The 22242-nt window shown below is 45.8% G+C and overlaps 1 protein-coding gene across 7 annotated transcripts in view; it reads left to right on the top strand.

Moving 5' to 3' along the window:
• The window catches only part of DGKG (diacylglycerol kinase gamma), a 211295-nt gene that overhangs the window by 145705 nt on the left and 43348 nt on the right, over nt 1-22242 (top strand). For all 7 annotated transcript variants that reach the window (XM_088025108.1, XM_088025111.1, XM_088025117.1 and 4 more), the window contains one exon: nt 18036-18213. In XM_088025108.1, the coding sequence (XP_087881234.1) occupies nt 18036-18213 (178 nt within the window). The remainder of the gene's footprint in view (nt 1-18035; nt 18214-22242) is intronic.

The raw sequence follows: 22242 nt of genomic DNA on the forward strand, positions 1-22242 counted from the left end.
GGCTTGCGGGGGGAGTATTTCCTGTGTTCCTTATCTACCCATAATGAGTCTTTGTAGTATTTATTCATGCAGGGAGGGGGTCACGTGCAGGCCATCTCTAACAGCCTGCAGAATTGGGGCAGGCACCAGACAGCGGTGAGTGGATGGTCCCGTGCCTTGTGATCCAGAGGAGGACAGAGAGGCAGATGGGATGGGGGGGCGTGTGGGTGACAGGGGCTGGGAGGCCGCAGAGCACCACGGGTAGATGTGAGAGCATCAGGAGTCTCGGGGAGAGCATGAGCAGAAGCTGGCGAAGTGACCTGCTAAAGTAGCTGCTACACACAACAGCCCAGGCCTGTGAGGACCAGTGCACTCCTCGGTTCGAGGTCAGTGATCCCAAGAATAACCCCTACAGGGGTTTCTACTACACATCACTGTTTTCAAAGCCCGATCTCGGCTCATCGCATAGTCACACGGCAACCCGGTGAGCTGTGCTGGCCAGGTATTGTTATCCCCATTTCATGGAAAAGCAAGCTGAGGCACAGAAGTGTAGAAAGGTAAACAGAAGGAAGAGAAAAGTACAAAGGGAAGAGGAAAAAGTCAGATGCTTGGACTGCCTACCATTATGTGTCCTCATTTGACACAAGCACCCAGTGAGGCAAGTATCTTCACATTTTTTAAATAAAGACACCGAGGCTCAGATACATTAAGTAACTTGACCAAGATTCTATTGCTGGAAACTAGTAAGAAGATTCTAGGTCTCCGGGAATGAGTTTAGCTTAGAACTCACCAAACAGAGATCTACCTTGAAAGTGCTAAAACTCCGTGAATTCTTCAGCATGGATGCACAGTTTCTTCCTCCTTTGTTGAATGTGGGCCCATTTGGTTCCCTCTCAGCCGAAGCAGCTAGGTGGGTCTGCTAAGAAATGCTTTAAAAGAACAGAAGACACAGTCATTCTAAACGGCTCCATTGAGAAAGGAATGGGTTCATGCTGGACCATAGGAGAGTCAGAGTTATGCCTTCAAGTCTACAAAAGGCTTTCCCATACAGCATCTCATTTCATTCTGATCCTTGGAACATCCAGGGCAAATATTCACATCTTCACTTTATGGGTGAGGAAGCTGAGGCCAAGAGGTGCAGCAACTTGAGAAAGAGCACAAAGGTTAGGGGTTGTGAGGGGAACAGATAGTAAAGTCAGTATAGTTGCTGTGTGTGTGTGTGTGTGTGTGTGTGTGTGTGTGTGTGTGTGTGTGTGTGTGTCACACTGGTCAAAATCTGGGTGGGTAAGACTTAAAGCTAACCTGAGATTATGCAGGGAAGGTCTTCATTAAAAATCTCACGGGAAACACAGCCTATTTCTTTGAGGGTAGTGGCTTATTGAGAAGGACCAGGAGACTTGGTTGCTTCTCTGAAAGCTTATAGCCCAGCTGATAGAACACACAACAGCTGGTTAATACAGTATCCTCACTTAACTAGTGCTAAGGAAATTGGATCCAGGGGTCCTAGGGAGCCACGTGAGCCAGATCACTCTGGATGCTATTTTGAGCTGCTCAGAGACTCAGGCAGGGGAGAAGATAACTCTAGATCTCCTGCTCACCTGCAGAGACGCGGCCAGGGCGGGCACCGTGAAAGGCGCCTGGCCCAGTTGCACATGACCAAGAGGTGAACCCTGTTCTGCAGTTAGGTCAAGTCACTTGTAGAACAATGTGTCTGGGTGTCAGTATTCTCATCTATAAAATGGGAGGAAAGGGGTTAGCCTACTTCTAAGGCTATTATCCGGATTAAAGGTTTCATAGTTTGTTTGTTTTAAAAGCTAGCAGTGGAGCTAAGTGCCTCACAGAATCTGCAAGCAGCCCCAAGTGGCAGGTATCATAATCACCCTCCCAGAGTAGGGGATAGAAGCTGAGAGAGGGTAAGGAGCTCCCCTGAAGTCTACAGCCTACAAATGGTCAGGCCAGGCAAAACCTGGATACTGGATACACAGTTTAGAACTCAGATTCTCAACTAGATATGGGGCATATGTGATCTCCTTTTGTTCACATGCTTGTATTTAATATTTCAGATAGCATTAAAAGTAGGTATGAGATTTTTATGTTTCTCAAAAAGAGAGCATAAAAAATATTGCACATGCTCGCTCTGAATGCTTCTTTCCCAGTAACACAGAGGAAGACCTATGAAAGCTAGTGTTGTTCTGGAAAATGGATGCTCCATAAATTATGGTTGATGCTAATTAAGAAGCCAGCATGTCACCCCCATGACTCTCAACATCCCTGGTCTAAGGCTTCTCACAGGATCTCTTCATCTCTGACTTCTCGTCCCTTCCAAAGCTACCGTTAAGGTTCATTTTAATCTGATTTCACCTGAATAAACAGATAGGGGCTGGGGTGAGGGAGGGACGAAGTGAGTCACCTCCCCCACCCCAGGCTTAGAATAGCTTTGGAAAGGTTCTTAGACGTGATCATAGTTAGGTGGAGCCAACCAGGCAGGCTTCGACTAGAGTGCTTTATTTTACATGCTGTGGAAATTTTTCATTTTACTGGCTAAAAATAAGAACTTCCAAAATTCCTTGATATTTTATCTACTTTAAAACAATGTTCACAAGGGAAGGCTAGCTGGCTCCACTAATATGAATTTCTGCATGGGGAAAAGTGAATCCAGATTTGGAAGCTGCTCAAAAAAATCTGTTATCCTGTATATTTTGGGAATCTGCACATCACTGCCTCCCCTCCCCCCATTTAATTGAGGATTTTTTAAAATGCAACAAAGTCCCAAGAACAATATATCAAATACTCCCATTTCCCCCTCACTTAGAAATGATATTTGTCAATATTTTGCTTTATTCCCTTCAAGTATTTTTTTAATCAAAGGAAGAACATCTTACAGAGAGACCTGAGTTCCCCCACAATCCTTTTGTGCCCTACAACTTGCCTTTTCCACTCACCACGATGTTCTCGAGATCTCTCCGTGCTGATGTTGACAGAGCTAGTTCATTACCCCTGCCCCGCGATGGTGAGCATGCACAGAATTGGGGAACGCTTAGCCGCCGCCGTGGAAATGCAAGTGGTGACTGCTTTGCAGAGCGCTTTAGCAATATACGCTGAACTGAAAATGACCCAGTAAGGTTCTTTGCAACCCACACCTAGAGAATTTCCTTCATGCAAGCTCACGGGAGGGTAAGCATGGAGGTGCAGTGCAGCATTTTGTTATTACAACAAAATGGAACCAACCCAACTGATTGTGTTATTCCAACACTTTAAAAAGACAGTGTGAGTGGAGGTACTAAATGCCACTGAATTATACACTTTAAAAAGGTTAATTCTGTGTTATGTGGATTTCATCTCAATTTTTAGAAATTTACTTTTACAAAAGGGAGTGTGCTGGGCACAGTGCTAAGGAGAGTTGATGCTCCTCATGATATGGGCCTTGTCTATGAGAATCCTAAATTCTAAAACTAACATTGAGCAAGCCATGTTAATATTACAAGTTACAATATTACAAGTTAATAACAAGTACATCAGATTATTTTAAGATTGGGCAGATACGTTTAGCTACTTCAATCAAGTGCCATTATTTTTCAAAAGAGAGAAATCAAGGACTTTACAGTTTAAGTAGCCTGGCCAAGTTCACCGAGCCAGTAAGTGGCACAAGCTCCGACTGGGGGCATTCTCTTATCCTGCCTCAGTCTTCGCCAGCAATAGTGCACACTCTTAAATGCGAGGAAGAAATCTTCAAGCACTTCGAGCCAGGCCTCTTCTGGCATCCAGACCTTCTCAGCGTGAGCAGGTAGAGCCCTTCAGAGCTTGGAGTAATGAAGATGGGAACCGGCCAAACACTCAGCCCATCAACCCGGCCGCAAATCCAAGGCAGATGAAATGAAAACATGCTCCTGGGGAAGGGAAAGGTGAGAGCATTCAAAGGGATTTTCAGTTCCTGGAAAATAAAACGGTGGCAGGCAACCTGATTATGCATTAAACCCTAGAGTCAAAGGGAGGCTGGAACAGGCCTTAGAGAGACATCCTCCTTCTGGTCTATTCCCTTCCTCAGTCAAGGCCAATGGCTCCGTCACTCCAGCACCATTGTCACACTGAGGCCACCCAAGGCAGTTCTGGTCAGCTCACGGTCCTTCCTGCCCATCGCCCAGTCCTTACTGCTGCTGGGGTCCCCCCTCAGTTCCTTCCTGCTCCCTCCTACTATGCAGGCCCCTCATTTCCTGATTATAAAAGTAACCCAAATTCATGGTAGAGCACTTTAAACTACAGAGAGACAGAGAAGAAAGGGAAGCCAAGATCTCAGCAGTTAGGTCAGCGCTGCTCTAATGCAGGCCTTATTTCAACCCCGTAAGAATATTAGCCCTTGTTTCTTTAAAATCAGGTCTCTGGGGGGACCTCTGTGATTCTTCAGTTTCTTACATCTTTACCCATTTTTCAACACAGCTCCATCCTCCCTCTCTACATCTTTCAGCCATGTACTGGCTACAAGTTTCCTCCACGGATCCTTAAAATCTTAAGGCCAAATAAGAAGAAATGGTTTCTGTGGATTTTTTCTTACAAAATGCCACTGTCTGTTTACAGTTTCAGCCATGTAAATTTTTCCCTCTCTTAAATGACCCCTCTTTTTTTATTCCCACAAATGTGAACCCTGTATTTCACTTCAAGCTGCCATTCATCCATATGCTCTTATTCTCTTGTTCTTTTCCATTTCCTTTGTTCTTTTTGAATTGCTTTGATTTTCTTTGTCTGCAGACTCCTGGCTATACATACTTTGTGTCTTCCAAGGACTTTGGAATAACTTTTAAGGATGAATTCTCATGCGCACATTTTCACAAAGCAGTGGGGAGATACACGGCACAGAGGCTAGATGAGGCCGTACTCAGTCTCAGATGACCCCGGGTTGGGGTCATGTGACAGCCTGTCGGGCTAGGAGGCACCCCCACAGCGGGTTTCTGGAAGATCACTAGGCTAACCTCTGCCCCAGTGAGTTTAACTTTTCTGCCCTGAAGGTCCCTTAGTCAATAACTTCCCTAAGCAACGTCTACCAAAGAGATGCATCATCCAAGTAGTGATAAACTGTGAGCTTCTGTCAGTGGGAAATGTATCATTTCTCTTAGACTTTTTAGAATATTGAAAAGAATTCATCATCGTCATCTCCACACTCAAGAGATTCAAGAACCTCAGGGAATAGAAGCATTCCAGTCCTTTACTGCTCCTACAACTGGGTTATATAACAGAGGATATTATATACGGATATGACTTGTTGGCTCTAGTGGGTAGGCCTTTGTTTATCTATCTTCATGAGGTCATAAACTTGCTGATCCTAGTCTTCTACAGAAGAGGAATTAAGAAGGTAGAAGAACTGACTCTTTCAGGAAGCGTATCTAATCTAACAAAGGATCACATAAACACCACTGTGCACACATACATGTTATATCTCAAGTCCATTAGGATCAACAGATTAATAATAGCAGCAATCATTTACCTTGAGACAAGCTGTGTCCAGGCATCTTCATTCATGTCTTATTTAATCCTTATAACAACTCTGTATGGTGTATATTATTCCCATTATTGATACAAAGAAACTAAAAACAAGTAAGAACCCTAAGATCAGATGAGTTTCTGGCCCATGTGCCCCCACAGTTCCTCCTCTCCCTGGAAGAGATGACCTCTGGGGCATTACACTCTGCTTTCCACCTAAGGCACGTGTCCCCGAGTCGATAGTTGGGCTCCCATGTAGGATTTGGTATTAACTATTAGGCAGTCAGCTGTCTGAAGCAAGGTCTCTATCTTATTCATTCTGGATCCCCGGGCCTAGCACAGTGCCTGAAATGAAGTAATTGCTCTATAGTTATTCATTATAAAATTGAACCAAAGTGTGAAAAATCCCATAATTAGTGTAAGCACTAATAGAAATTACCACTTGACCAGCCTCAAGAGAGACCTTTTTGTTGGAAGCCATCAAAATAAAAAGGACCCACCTTGCTCCATTTAAAACACAAGGGGAGGTAGCTGAGCTTGCAGCCTGGCACTGTGCCTTCTAAGTGCCTTGAGTGGGAAGTCCTCCCACATCCATCCCTGAGCTGTTGCTAGGACCTCTGAAAGTAGCAGAGGGTCTGGGACAACTGTCAACCCAGGGCAGGAAATGCCAGAGTTCTCCCACTTCTTTCCCACCAGAGAGAGTTAAGACAGTAAGTGGGCAGAGCCCATGTGGCAGCAAGGGTGCCGGGTGGCTGTGGGGTCAGAGGAAGTGACCCTGAAAGCCAGAAGAAGGGGTCTCCATTCTCAGCCCTCTCCTAGGGCCCAGAAGCCTACCTGCCCCCTGGGCCCTGCCAGTCCCCATGGCAATCAGATCTGCTATGTCTGCCAAAAAGCTGGACCTTTCAGAAAACCCTATCCACCCCACGTTGCCCCGAGAGACCCAGACAGACAGCAAAACCAGTTAATCTGCATCCAGAGCAAGAATATCTCAATACACCAGTTTTGTTTTTGGGTTGTTTTTTTTTTTTTTTTTTTTTTTTGAACTTGGGGAGGGTGGAGCAGTGTATAGGAAATGGCTTTGCCTTCTGTCCAACTCTGAGGCAACCCACCACCATGAGCTCTGAGAAACAGCAGTTTTGTTTTGGAAACTGGCACCCAGAGCAGGCTTGCTCCTGGAAATGAATTTGGGCGCCCCCCCCCAGCTGCAATGTTCTACTTCCAGCCTCCCTGCCAACACCCCCTTCCAGCTGCCCCTCTCAAAGGCACCATTGTGCCCGCCTGGCACAGCAACAGAGGAGGGCTGAAGAGGAAGAAAACATTTTCTGCCCATGGGATGTTCTTAAGCAGGTTGTGTGTACATGGCTTCAATGCTGCATTCCTTGAGCCCACACAAACCCGCCAAAACTCCATCATCCCTGTCACAGATGGCAGCCACTTTCCAGTCTGTCTGGCCTACCACAACTCCCTGTCAGAGAACGCAGAGCATGCAGCTGGGTGGGCAAAGCTGGTGGGAGGGGGTCATGATGACATGTTTTCAGTATAGCACTCCAGCCTGCCAAAGCAAGGCTGAACGTAGACTCTGAATCTCTGAACTGGAAGGGGATTTAGTCCCATTTGCCTCTCAACAAAAAGATTCATTCTGGTACATTCTGATAAGTGCACATCCAGCCTCCTCCTGGATACTCCAAGGATAGGAAGTTCATTACTTTTCCAGAGTCCTATTCCATATTGCTGGACCGCTCTGACTTTCTGAAAGTTCTTCCCGATGTTGAACAAGGATGTGTCCTGTTCATCGCCACATCCTTCCCCTGTCAGCACATAGCACAATGCTTGGAACACAATAGTTGCCCAGTCTGTGTTTGTGGGATGCATGACTGAGTTCCCCATCCGTCTCCATCCAGTGGGCCTATTTCCACTCTCTGAGGCCCATAGAACATGCCTTCTTGCTCCTCATGTGACTGCCCTTCACAGGGCTGAAGATCTGATTCCACAGCATCTCCTATTATCTTCACTGAGCTAACCATCCCCAGTTTCTCATGTGACTCAATGTACAGACCCGTGACTATCTTGACAACTCTTCTCTCGATAGACTCCATTTTTTCCAGCATCCTCCTTAAAATGAAGACTCAAATCCCTTGTGTCTAGAATACTCAAGAAGTGGTCTCTTAGGTAACAAAACACAAGATGATCAGGCGTCCAGTACATGCTGTATAAGTTAGACTGTCTTCTTGAGCTCTCTGTTTGCATCTCATGCAGGAAACCTTCAGGTTCATGAAGCCTATCATGAACCTGCATAAACTGGGAAAAGAAGGACCTTCCTTCATTTCACTGAGGTGATGTTTCCTCACCTGTAAAAATGAGAATACAAATACCAACAGCGCAGGGTGGTAAGGATTAAACATAAAACATATGAAGTGGGCCTGGTTCATAATAGTTACTCAATAAATGATCTATGTTAATATCATATAATATTCGTATGTATCAGTATCTAATTACCCGTGACAGACATTGGCTCCTAAAATGACCAAAGACTGCCCCTCTGGCTGCAGGGAAAGCCATGTCCTAAGATTTACCTACAGGCCAGGCTACTTTTTTTTTTTTTTTTTTTTTTTTTTAGTGTAGATAGCAGTGGGCTATCTTTCTAATAATGCTATCACCACTCATCAACACCACTCAATTTATCACCTTTTCTTCCCTCAGGATACACGTCAGATTATTGACACCGAAACCATTCTCTTTCGTAGGGAAAACAGACATCATTGTTTGCCCTGGCTGCTTTTCTTTCAGTCCCAATAAATGTCTCTCTTCTGGCCATAGGCCCTGCAGATACGCAGATAGCTCCTTCCTCAGTGATGTGCTAGAGCTAGCTCTCTTGCTGGCGCATCAGCTCCAGCCCCATTTTCAGTGATGTCACGTTGGTAGCTTGAAATTGGCCATAGTGGGAGTATTTATACCACGGAACACCACAATCAGAGCTGCTGCTGCTGGGTTTTTTTCTCCCTTCCTGGAGATCCTGCTGTTAAGCTGTTAGCACACCATTGCTCTAGCACTGACATGCTGTGAGCACCTTGAAGACAAGGACTCTGTCCCATTTCTGCTCCATCCCCAGGGTCTAGCACAGAATAAGTAGGTTTTCATCATTCTTGATAGATGAGTAAATGCTTTTGTCTTCTGTCTCTCTCATATAAATCATGCCCCATGTGCCCTAGTCTTGTTACAAGCTGTTCAGCTATAGATTTCCCTTGGCTGCAATCAGAGGACTACTTCTTGCAGACTTGGATTCACCTTCCTTATCTCTCCCCAACCTGGACATTCAGTCCACTTTATTTGGTCAATATATTCATCCTTGGAAGTTGTGGAAATTCACCTAGAATACCTTGATTTCCATTTGGGGATTTCGCCACACATTCTTTCTTTCAATTAACCAATAGTTATATTGGACATCTGATGTGGGTAAGACATGCCAGGTACCATGAAAAACACAGAGCTGTGTAACATATGGTCTCTGTCTTCCGGGAGCTTAAAGTGTCCTGGAGACAGGTGAATAATACATAGCAAAATACACATTCCATATTGGAGAGAGAAGCAAGGCAATGAAAAGTCAGAGAAGGAAAAGATCGGTTTCTACCTAGAGCATTGGGAAAAGTCTTATAGAGGAGATAGCTTTGGAGCTGGAAGGGTAGCATTCTACTAGGCATAAAAGAGGTAATTGACAGTTTAGGGAGTGAGTACAGAAGTAAAAGCAGGTAGGCCCAACTCTGTGGCCTATATGCAGACCAGTTTGGGCTATCATGACTGGCTTTTGCCAGGACCCAGGTCACCCTTTTTCTCAGCTACTCTCCTCTTTCCAAATCAAAGGATACCTTGGAGCAGTGCCCAGCCTTCCTTCCCCATAGTCTAAGGTACATTCCTACCTGCCGGGCCAATTCACAGAGAGAACACCCTCCCCACCTACCAAAGCAGAAATGTGGCCACCGTAAATGAGCTCTACCACCCCCATTCTCACCTGGGCCCTACAGGGCCCTGGGACTGTATAGGATGGTACAGATGCTTTCCCTTTTTCTAATGTCTATGGGCATCCTGTTCCCTCAAAAAAGAGGGGTGGGGGATCTCGGTCAGGTCTTTATGTCAGCCATTCCTCTGTCCTTGAGTGTATGTCTGAGGCTGTGACATAGAGCCCAGGCATCAAGCAAGGCCTCGCTCTCCTCCTGTCCATCCCCCTCTCAGCCCATCAGAACCCCTGTTCAAGTGTGTCTGGATATTGTCCACCCCTTCCTCAGCCCTCTCTCTTTCTTCCCACTGTAACTGAAATATTATTTTCCCTAGACATCCTCCAGTACTTCCCTACTTCACTCTTCAAAGGACACCCCACCCCCATTTCTCACTCATCAGGGTAGGAAAGGACTCCAGTATCATCCCCAGACCAATGTCCACCACTATCTTCAGCATCTTCTCTTCCATTCCATCACTTCCACCCTAGGCATTCCCAACGTGCTCCTCCCTCTGTGCATTTATCCACCATGTATTCACTGAGTATCCTCTCTGCCTCAAACATCCATGAAAACCCTTTTCTTCAATCATATTACCTTTAGATCCCATCTTCTCTCTCCAGTCCCATGTACTCCAAAAACACATGGCTGTTCTGACTCTGTTCCCTCACTACTACCCCTGTTCACCCTCAGTCCCTAGTTAAGCCCTAGATTTTCCAAGAGTTAGCTGTGTAATCTAGGAAGGTCACTTACAAGCTCTAGGCCTCAGTGTTCTCATTCTGGTAATTAGAGATTACCAAATCTAATATTCTATCTGGCTTCGCCATTCTAAGATTCTATGCTTAGGCCTTCGTCCAGCTGCCAAAATCCTTCTTTACAGAATCACTCATGATTTCTTGATTGCCAATCCAAATGACTGGAAGTCTAAGTTCAGACCTGCTGATTCTGATTAGCTCTGTGACATTGGACCCTTCCAATTTAACTTCCGTTTTTCTCATCTATAAAATAAAGTGATTGGACTGAATGACCTTTTAAAACTTTGATTCCATGAGAACGCAGACACGGAGAAGAGAGAGGGATCCTTTTGGAAGAGTGGACAGGGAAGAACTCATGGAGAAAATGACATCTGTAGAGATTCCAAAGAAAAGCACAGAAAGGGTGCTAGGGTGTCCTCAAGGGTATCCTTCTACTAGGGGACTGTAATAATGGGTCTAGACAAGGATCATCATCCACTAATTAAGAGCTCTATAATGGAATATTCAAGTTGACCACACTGGAACCCACTAACCAATCTGAACGTAATAACAACAACAAAATGAGACAATCTGTAATCACCTAATGAGATGCACGAGGAAATATACACCCCCTCTGACAAAGTAGTCTTGCCAAAAAATCAACCCAAGTGTCAACGATACTCAAATTTTTTAAAGTTAAATGAATTAATTAATTAAATTTGATTTAAAATGTCAACCCTGAATCTGATCAAGCCTCTAGATCTGTAAGTACCAACTTAGTGAACATACAGGAGATAGACTGGGAATATGTTTAAAAGACACCTCAGATACACAATCAGCAGAATCCAGAATCTGGGAAGCTACGGCCTTACTTCTCAAAGTGTGGTCCATCACACACAGCACTCAGGATCACCTGGGAGCACATCGAAATGCAGAGTCTCAGGCCCTACCTCAGATCTCCTGAATTACAATCTGCATTTTAATAATCCTGAAGTGATTTGTATGCCCAGTTGACCCATTTCCTTCAATAAATGTTAAACTATAAGAAAAAAAGGACAGGGAATTTATAGATCAAAAGAAACCTAAGAAACATATCAAACAAATCTGTAGACTTTTCAGACAAACCAATTATTCTTAACAGTGAGATTAGCAAGGAAATTTGAACAATTACTGGATATTTATTGATATTAAGGAGTTGTTACTTTTTTAAGAGTGATGATAATATTGGGTGATTTTTTTTAAAGACTTGTCATCTAAAGATACATACAGAAGTATTTGTAGATGAAATGTTAGAATATCAGGAACTTTTTTTTAATAAAGATTTTATTTATTTGAGAGAGAGAGAACACAAGCAGTGGGGGAGGGGAAGAGGTAGAAGCAGACTCCCGCTGAGCAGGGAGCCGGATGCAGGGACTCCATCCCATGACTCTGAGATCATGACCTGAGCCAAAGGCAGACCCTTAACCAACTGAACCACCCAGGTGCCCCCTATAAAATAATTCAGTATGGAGATGGGGAAAGAAACTGGGGTAGAGTTAAAACATGATTTACCTGTGAGTTGCTAATTGCTTAAACTGAGATGTGGTGTACCTGGGATTTATTATTCTACTTTCCTGTATACTTAGAAATACCCATAATACAAAGATTGAAAAAGAAAAACTAAGAAGCAATCAGCAAAGATGGGACGGACAAATCAAGACAAGGCAGTGCAGGGAACCCAAGAGAGAAAATGTCAAGCCGAAGGGGGACAAATGCCCCAGAGCCATTGAGGCCTGGGTTAAACCTCCGATCTGGCCGGGGAGGGGTCATCCCAGAGAGCAGACAGACACAGACCAACCGCAATAGGATGAAACAAAACAATCTGCGTTCTAAACCAGAGAAAATCGACGTAATCCGTGGCCCTGTGAATTGAGGTTAGAAGAAGGGAGAATTTCCTAGTTGCTAAAAACTGAAACAGGTCATCAAGTAAATTATGGGATCTCCTTCCCTGAGGACCTTCAGAAATAGGATCGACAGGGCTGAAATGGAGGCGGCCTCGCTCAGCGGGGAGGAGGTTCAGATCCGCCGCCTTTTTCAGGTCACCGAGGCCGACAGGCACTGAGGCGCGGAAAAGCCTGCAGCCGGAGCAGGGGAGCATCGATGCCTCCCTCATTTCCTCTGCTCTCTGCCCTTCTCGGGGCGTACGGAGAACTTGGCGGGTCCTGGTTCTGCCCAGAGTTATGGGGATTTTAGGGATCCGAGATACGAAGGGCGGAGGGCGGTTGGGAGGGAGGGGAGGGTTATGTGTTTCCAGTGCTTTACATTTGCACAGAAAAGCGCTCCGGCTCCCTAACCCCTTCTCTGGTTGCTTACTCACTAGCTCTCCTCCAGACAAACCAACCATCCCCCGCTCACAAAGAAACCAGAACTAGGGGCATTGTCTTCGCAAGGGGGGCCGTGGTGAACGTGGCCGACAGCTGCGGGCCGGCGCAGCGGGGCCTGGGAGGAGGCGGGCGCGGGCCCTCCCGGACGGTGCTCCGGCAGATTCCTGAACCGCTTCCAAGGGCGCAGGAGCCGAGCTGGACTCGAGCACCGCGCCCCGCCCAGGGCCTACAGCGCCGCCTCCGACCCAGGCGGCCAGTCGTCCCAGTGTGACTGTGAGCACGACTTCGGGCTTGTGCGCGTTCGCTGCCGGGGACAGGAGCTCTCTGTTTCGGCCCCACAGCAGGCTATAAATACCTGAGTTCAGCGCAGCCTCAGCCTGGAAGGGCGCCTGCTAGCCCAGTCCTAGGTTAGGGAGGGCTAATAGTGCGTTCAGGGACCGCCGCGCTCCTTGCACTCTCCCCTGGAGGGCGCCCACCGCGCCCCCCCCGCGCCCCCCCACCCCGCGCCCCGGCCGCCGGAGCAGGGGGAGAGGGCCCGATGACGTCATGGAACTGGTGGAGGATTTAGCTCAGGAGCCCACCCGGGAGCAGCCCTGGGGCCGATGTTCTATTTAAGCCGACGGTGTACCACTCTCGGCTCCACTTGCCCGAATCCAGCACGGCGGCCTTCCACCTTCCCAAGATCTAAGCAGGCTTGGGGTTCTGAAAGAAATCAATGTGTAATGTCTAGGCCAAGAACCCTGGAGAGTGGGCATGCAGGTATGGGCTGGCAGGGTTCTCACAAGCATGGGTGGGGCCAAGAGGCCATTAAAATATTTCCAGCAAGGTCTCAGGTAGTGGGACTGATTTCACGCTGAAATATGTCTGGTGGCACAGGTAATATTATTATGAACTGTAATAACAATGTAGACAGTTATAGAATGCTACTGCTTTCCAGAGACCACTCAGACCCTCAAAGTAGACACTTCGGGGTTATTCTACCACCCCACCCCCATTTTACAGATGACAAACTAAAGCTCCAAGAGATTAAGGAGCTTTAAGGAAGGATCACACAACCCCCAATGTCAGAGCCAAGATTTAAACCCATATCTCTGCCTTCAGGCCCAATCATGCTCTTTCCAAGACACTGCATTGCCTCTTAGTTTTCAAATAGGTGCATTCCAAAGGTGAGGGCGCCCACTGTCCAACAGCCTCCAGGCACTCCCATCTCTTCTATATTCTATTTGCCCAGTCTGCCTATGACCCAAGACATAATGGGGGAAGGGGACAATCCCTCAGAACGCAGAGGGAGGACTGTTTGCTCTTGCGGAGAGAGATTAACAACTGACCAAGTTAATAGCTAACACTCCTAGCTGGTTATGACTGGAGATGGAGGGGACAGGGTACACTTAAAACAGCAGCAGGAAGAAAGATGACTTTGGAATCTGCTGTGCCAAGGCTGTGCTGTGCTAGTGGTATACCTTTTTTTTTTTTTTTTTTAAACAAAGCTGGCAACGAGGCAAGATATAATACTATTATCCAACATTGATGTGCCGGGCACTGCTCTAAGTACTCTGCAAGACGGAGTAGTGGTGGGAAGATTTCAATTATTCAGACAACAGCTGGGGTTTAATTTTGCTATAAGTCTAGCATCAGCAAAAGTCCCGATTTGCCTCATTGACTCTTTCGTCTCCAGAGTAGGATCTGGCATCTGACTGCCTGGGTGTGTATCCTTGCTCTGCCAGCCTGTAGAGGCGCAAGTTATGTAGATTTGAGCAAGCACCTTGACCCCCATGAGACCCTGTCATTTGGGCGGTAGCAGTGGTGCCCTGAGGATCCCAAGAGAGACTGCAGGGGAAGGACCAGCGCATTGCCCAAGGAAGCTCCCACCAAACGTGCACTGTTCATGCTATTATTATTATTATCTCTAGGAGGGAAGGGGCATTTTGACCAACAATAAATAAATTGAGATGATGTGGAAGTAACTACAACCAAGAGGGAAAGTGACCATTTTGTCTCAAAAGTGATAAGGGTACAGGAAGTCAGTGCTGGACACAGAGTTGAGCCAAGCTAATTTCAGAGAGTTTGGAAAGAAAAGTCTGACCCAGTGGGATTCTAGCCTGAATCCTTAAATAAGAATTTATGTAGAAAGGATAGGAAGGATAGAAGATATTCCAAAATAAATTTTTAACAATTCATTAATTCCATTGGGAAGAAAAAGGAAAAGATTTATAAAAATCACCATGACTGCAGCAGGGCGCTCTGGGTTGGGCCCATGCTTTCAGAAGACTGTATATATACACGCAAAAGCAGGGTGTGACCATGCAACCAAGTGTGAACGCACAAAAGCAGCTCAGACCTGATGCTGGAGGCCAAGCAGAATGTTAGACAATGAAGCGAAAGAGAACATGGAAAGAATAGCTCATTAGGACTTTGCCCACCAAAAGAATTTTTATCTTTTCCAGAGAGAGTAACCTTAACAAAAAAATGGAAGAATAGATACTAAAGGTGGGTACCAGAGCCCAGGGTAGATCAATAGAAAACTAACTGGCCTTGGAAAAACACACCCATTAGAATCCAAGTTGCTGGACAAACCTACAGATGTCCTTCAGGGGCCTCTTTGACAAATCTTGAAAACAGAGTAGGATTCATTCAAGGAGAGGCAAATGGACAAATACCCAGTTTTCAAAAAATTAGAAAAGGAGACATCCCAATCTCTGGCAAGTTTCTGAAGTAAATTATTAACCAAGTATTTGCCCTTTGCACACAGATATGAGTGATTTAATATGAGTTCTCTTATTCCTTTCCTGACAGAGATTGTAGGGTGGTCATTTAGAAAAATGCCGTTTGGTCTCAGCACAATCTTGTGTTTTAGTGGAGAGAACACAGCATTGAGGTATGGAGACCTGGATACTAGTCTGATTCCACCATTAGTAAGTTGAGTGACCACAGGCAAGTTTCTAAACCCTTTTGGGCCTCATTTATGAGGGATGGGGCATGTTCTTTTAAGGCGCTCTCATTTTTAATTTCCATGATTCCACATGGTAATGAAAAGGAGACTGAGTGACAGTCCCATCCAGAGGCTGCAGCCCCAGCAAGGCAGCCACACCTCGAGGGCTATGTAATACACAGTGTCTGCCATGTTAGACTGACCAAAGAGAGGGCTTGGCCCCTGTTTTTGCCCTTTATATACATGTGTTAATGACTTAGTCCCCAAATGATAGGAAGGCTATGGCAAGGGGCCGTAGAATGAAGATTTAAAACGAACTAGATGGACGGAGGGGGCTTGGACTAAGAACCAGATGAAATTGATTGACATAAATGTAAAGCCCTATGTCTACATTATTTTTAAAAATACACAAGTTCACAATAGGGAAGAGCTGGCTGAGAAGCAGATAATGGGCTGAGGGTCTGGGTGTCTGTGATGACCACCCATTCAAGCTGAAGTGATTCAGCTGTCATCTAGCTGCTAACAAAAGAGCTAGTACAACTGTGATCATATTTAACAATAAGGATAATGATAATGGGGGACATGTGTTGCGCCCTTCCATGAGTTTCCCACATTATCTTATTTCTGGGGGAATGACCGTGTGAGGGGAGCCCAGCCCCAGGATGTGCTCCTGTCCTGGCCGCCTTTGCCATCAGATCCTGTGACGATGCTGGAGGCCTTACAGAATGCGAGAGTAACCAACAGTAGTCTGTGCAGAACACGGCAGTCAGGACAGGGAAGTCTGGAAACCAGGTCCCACAGGAGCGGCTGAGAGAGCTGACCATGTTCCACCCAGGAGAGGCACAACCAAAATGGCGGTGTGAGAGGGAGGAGAGATAAAGGGGTCATTAGGACTTAGGCTCTGACTGCCTGCCATCAAGTCTGCGTACTTCCATTTGTATGTTGTGTGACTTTGGGCAAATTGCTTAACCACTTGGTATGTCTCAGTTTCCTCAAACATAAAGAGGAGATTGTCACAGTAACTGACTTCCAAGATTATTATGAAGGTAATAAATGAGCTGTGTACAAAAGCTTACCTGGCAGATAGCAATGCTTAATACATCTGAACAGTGATGATGATTGTCATCATGTAGCTGGTGGGCTGTCCCCAAGGAGGAGGAAGGAGGGTCATTCTGCCTGGCTTCAGAAGGGAGACGAGGACCAATAGGTGGAAGCAGGAAGAAAGAGAATCTAGTTCAACATAAAGAGACAAGCTTTCAAATAATCAGAACTTTCCAGTGAAGAAATGAGTTTCCAATCACCAGAGAAGCTCACTCCATTCTATTTTGTAGTTGGGGGACAAGCCATGGGGATTATAAGGTACCATAAATTAAGAGCTCTGAAGAAATCAGAAGGTAAGCAAATATGAATGGCAACAAGCCCTTCCTTCCTGTTCCTCCTCTGTTGAGAAATCTCTGGAAGTTTGGGTTTGTAGGTAACCCCAAAGACAGTGGGTTTTTGTTGCATGCTTTTCATTTTTCCTGCCTCACAATAAGTAAGCTAAAGACCTTGGGCTTCACAGTCAAATTCCCTAATTTTGAATCCTTGCTCTTTTATATATCAGCTGTACAACCTTGACTAACTTAACTTCCCTCTCTGGGTCTGGTTGTTTTCTGCTGTAAAGGAAGTAAACTACCTACAATCGTGAGGGACAATGATCAGAATTAATACATTTCTTGCTGCATTGGTAAACAGTATGCCAAAAGGAGGCTGACCTTATAGATATTTGAGACAGGCAGATTCAAGCCTTCTGGCCTTTCGTACCTGGTGGGGGATGCGGGGGTGGTGGAAAGTGGATAAAGAAACTCTGCAACGTCAGCAAGCACAAGGGCCAAAATGGCACTTAAAATGCAGATACAGGAGACAGGTGAATTCTGCAAGCCTTCCAAATCTTTTTTCTTTAGTATTGAAATATGCTTGACACACAATGTTACTTTCGTTTCAGGTGTACAATATAGTGATTCAGCAACTCTATCCCTTATGCTGTGCTCACCGCAGGGGTAGCTCCCATCTGTCACCATACAATGCTATGACAATACCATTGACTGTTCCCATGCTGTGTCTGAAAGCCTTCCAAGTCTTCACATCTTGTCCTTCTCACCGGAGGGATATAATAAGGGGGGGGGGGGCGAAGTGAAACTTTTCTCTCCTTTGTTCAGAATCTATTATGTGTTAGGTTCAGGGCTCAGCTTCCCACCATATCTTCACAATGGTTAGGCAGGGACAGAATTGATGATAATGAGGTTGGACCAGAGAACAGGTTGGCAGTTGTCGCGAGAACCGTCCCTAAAGCCCTTCTAGATCTGAAGCCTTGTACTGCTGTCCTCAGAGCTGACCAGGATTGCATCTCCCCAACCAACTACAATGGCCAAGGCATTAGGCCTCCGCCACTTTGCTCAAGATTGAGCTGCTGGCTGAGGGCCCATCACACCCTTCATGAGAGCCCCCACCACACACACACATACACATAGCACTTGGGTTGGGGTACACTGAGAACACTAACCAATGACCTTTTCTCTCTGCCCCTCAGTGTGACGGGGTTGGGGTAGACCTGAGCAACATCTTCCTTGAGGGCATTGCCATTCTCAACATTCCCAGCATGTACGGTGGCACCAATCTCTGGGGAGAAACCAAGAAGAACCGGGCTGTGATCCGGGAAAGCAGGAAAGTTGTCACTGACCCCAAGGAACTGAAATTCTGCGTCCAAGGTAAGCAAGGCATGAGGAAAATTGCTCTAGGTCGGCGCCCCAGTGGAGAGGGGCATTCAGGTTGGTCTGTTAGCAAACTGTACTAGGGCCCGTTGCTCTGGGGCTATGCCGACTCATCATCCCTGTTGTTGCAATGTTTACAACCTAATCGAGAAGAGAAAATTAACAGTAAGGGAGCCCTAAATAACAGTCAGTTGTCAAAATGAGACTCTTGAGGTCAGGAGTCAAACAATGCGCTCAAGGTCACCAGCGCCCTCCAGTAACTAAATCCAATAGTCGGTTCTCACACTTGATCTTTCTTCACTCAAGCAGTGACATTTCACCCAATCCCTCCCTGTTCCTGCAAATACGAGGATTCCACAGGTTCCTGTTTTCCTGCTCCCCTACTGGTTAGCCTTTTCTAGTCCCTTTCACTGATTCTCCATCTCTCTAATCTCTTGGTGCTGGCGGCCCACCGGCAAGGGCCCCAATCCTCTTTTCTGTCTGTACTCACTCTTTTGATGACCTCATCCAGGCGTGAGACTTTATTTAAATACCACGTGAGTGTCAGTGACTCAGCATGCCCAAAACCAAACTCCTGACGTCCCTCCCACAGACCTTCTCCACCCATAGCCTTCTCCATTTCAGTTGATGTTAACTCCAGCCTGCCCGTTGCTCGAGCCAACACACTTGGCACCATCCTTGACTCCTTTTTATCTCACACCTCCCATCCCACCCATCAGAAAATCTGCTAGATCTACTTTTTAAAAAAGCATCCAGGATCCAGTCACTTCTCACCCCTGCATTTCTGCCACCTTGACCTGAGCCACCTTCCTCTGTCCCCTGGCTTACTACAAATCCTCCTAACTGGATTCCTTGCTTCTATCCCTCCCTGCCCTATAGAGTCTGTTCTCACCACTGCATCAGAGGACCCCTGGGAAAATGTGTCAGATTATGCCACTCTCTGGCTCAAAATCCTACAGTGGCTCAGAGTAAAAGCCAAAGATCTATATGTGTCCCAGAGGGCCCTAGATAGTCTGGCCTCACGTTACCTTAGTGACTTCATCTTCTGTCACTGTCCCCCTCATCCCTCTGCCTCTGACACCCTATCTCCTCTAACACAGCAGGTTGTTTCTATGGACTGACTATACTTCCTGACTGCAGCAACTTGGAAGTTTGCCTTAGAGGCCATCAGCTGGACATTCCCCTGTCAGCCCACCAGGATACCGAACACACCTTCACCCCCACCCCTTACCAGCCATTTCCACCAATGAAGCAAGTAGGAACTCAATCAGAGTACCTGGGCAGCTCTGATTCCTCTGTGGTTTGGATAAATGGCCCCCACTGATCCTCAGGGGTTCTCAGTGGACTGGTGAGCTGAGGAAAGAAGGCCATGGATGAGGGTATTGGCAAAGATACCACATCAAGAGGCAGGAGACTGGGTTCAAGTCCAAGTACTGGCACTAACTATTTTTGGCATCTCAGTTTTCTTTGCTGTAAAACCAGGATCTCGTGTAAAATTTTGATAGCTGAATGAATGGGGTTGAACCAGATCATTGGTTCTTACACCAGGCCTGCTTATTGGAAATGAAGATTCCTGAGCCCTACCCCAGATCTACCTAATAATCACCGGGTTGGTTCCTGGGAATCTAAATTTGTAATGAGCTCCCCAGACAACTCCGATGGGCTGCCAGTTTTGAGAACCATTAACATAGACAAACTATCCGTGGATCTGGATCTCTGTTCTTTGATGTCCCTGGCTGACAAGTGCTAACACTGGATGTGATTCTACCATAGAAGGAGACAAAATTTGGCTGACCATCAAAGGGAGGGGTTACTTGCTTATTTCAGACCCATCTGTTAGACAGATCGTTCTATTCCAAGGCAAGGTCATCAAGAGGTGTCATCTCTACACCTCAAGCCTTTAAGAGAGGACTCGGGAATTTTTATTTCTCTCTTGCCCTCTTAAGTCCCCTTTATTTCATACAGTAAACTTTTCAATTTGTATAAATTATTAGACTGAATAATGTGTTCCTCCTTCCTCCCTTGGCAGGGGAAGTTGTGGGTGCTAGCAGAGGGTGGGGAAGCACTGGAGGTTGTAGAAAGTTTGTATAAATTTTCCCACCCTGGTGCTCCTACCCCAACACCCACCCTGACATCCAGTTCCAGCAGAACAGAATCAGGGCAGAACCTTCCCCCTACCCCCCAGGGTGTGGAGAATCTCTTGCTGAAGTCATGTTCTGGTTAGGACTCCAAGGACTTATCTTCTCCTTACATATTGGACCCTGTATCTTCCCCTTCCAGCAAGAGGAATGTCTGCTGATCACTCCTACCCATCATCTACAGGAACTCTCTTCCCCAAATCCCCCTTTCTCACCCCCAGAATGTGCTTTCAGAGCTAAAAATGAAGCTACTTCCTGTTCTTTAGATGAGGACAGGAGCTGATCAGAGCCGAGGACGAAGGGGGGCCTGGCTTCTGGGCTTTACAGAGAAAGTGGCATTGAGCTTTTTTTTGAAAGGGCCATGATCTCATTTACGTTGAAATGTTAATGGGGGAAAGCTAAAGAGACAACCTATTTTAATAGAAGAACATTGGCCTGAGAGTCGAGAGACCTGGGTTCCAGTCCATACTCTGCCTCTCACTAGTGTGTGATGTTGGGCAAGTCTTTCACCCTGTTGGGTTTCAGTTTTCATTATCTGTAAAATAGGCAACTGTGACAATCACATAGGCTCCTATAGATCATAGGTTCCTTGCAGCTCCACAAAATTAAGGCATGGCTAGGTTTCAGTCTAGGTGGGCTCCTTGGTCTAAATCATATGGCAGGTTCCTTTCATCTTGCAGTGTGTTTTGTTTCAGTTTTTAAGCCAGCTGCAGAGAAGGCAGGAATCTCTCAACAGGCTCTTCATTTGCTGGGATTCTTTACTCCTTGGCAATTTCATTGGGATTAGAGGTGGGGAAGAAGTCAGGAGAGAGCAGTGGGAGGGAAGCAATTTCTCTTAGGAGGTATAAGAGGAAACGACACTAGAAGGGGTTACTGTCAAACCTCCTCATCACAGATCAGTCTTTCTCCTTCGAAAAGCAATCTAAGAAATAAGGTCATTCAAAATGAGCATGGAATGAGTTCTATAAAAACATTGCCTAGTTAGGACACAGTGAGTGCTGGGAAAAGCACCACGCTTGCAATTGAATGACGTGGGTTTACATTTAGGCTTTACACCTTCCGGTTTTATAAACCCAACTTCCTGGGAGCCTCAGCTTCCTCATCTGTAAAATGGGCATAATAATATCTAACTTTTTATGAAGATGATGGATGTGAAAGTGCCTGGAACATAGTATAAGCTCAAACTTAAAAAAACAAAATTTCCCCTCACCTTTCATCCTAGTTTATTCTGGGGAATACCAGTTAAATTTCTGATTTTGAAGTTCTTAACTTTAGCATTGCCATCTACCTGTACTAGCAGTAAAAAGGAGCAGAGCTCCTGCTAAAGTCCAGCCCAACCATTGTCCTAGCACATTCAACTTATACCGTCAATTGTACCGACATCTCCTTTCCTAGACCTTTCCTGTTCCAAGCATGGAGGCTTGGCGTTAGTCATCTTTGTATCCCCAGTGCCTGACCCAGTGTGGTTAGTCAAAACAAGGTGGTTAGATAATGAGCAGTATGTGGGCATTGCTTTTCTTTTTATTTTTCGTTTTTATAACACCAATAAGAAGAGTGACAGATAATCCCTTATGTTTGCATTTCATTTTGGCTTACAATTAGTTTTGCATGTATTAACTTCATGTGATCCTAACCAGAGACCCATGAGCAAGGTTATACCCACTCCCTTCCATATCCCTACTTCATAGCTGGGGAAAAACAGAGGCCCAGAGAAGAGGGCCTTTTACACAATTTACATCCAGTGATAGCATCAGAACCAAGTCCATGATTCCTAGCTAGCCTCAAGTGGCTAGTGTCCAACCAGAAAATTTATTTGAAAATCCTACTGTATGTATTGTACATGCCAGACACTCAGAAAACAGAAAATGTTTATAGACCAGGCCAAGGA

This window comes from Eumetopias jubatus, unplaced genomic scaffold (assembly GCF_037043125.1).
Source record: "Eumetopias jubatus isolate StellerSeaLion01/CBP00866 unplaced genomic scaffold, mEumJub1_p1.0 scaffold_1, whole genome shotgun sequence".
In the NCBI taxonomy this organism is placed as follows: domain Eukaryota; kingdom Metazoa; phylum Chordata; class Mammalia; order Carnivora; family Otariidae; genus Eumetopias; species Eumetopias jubatus.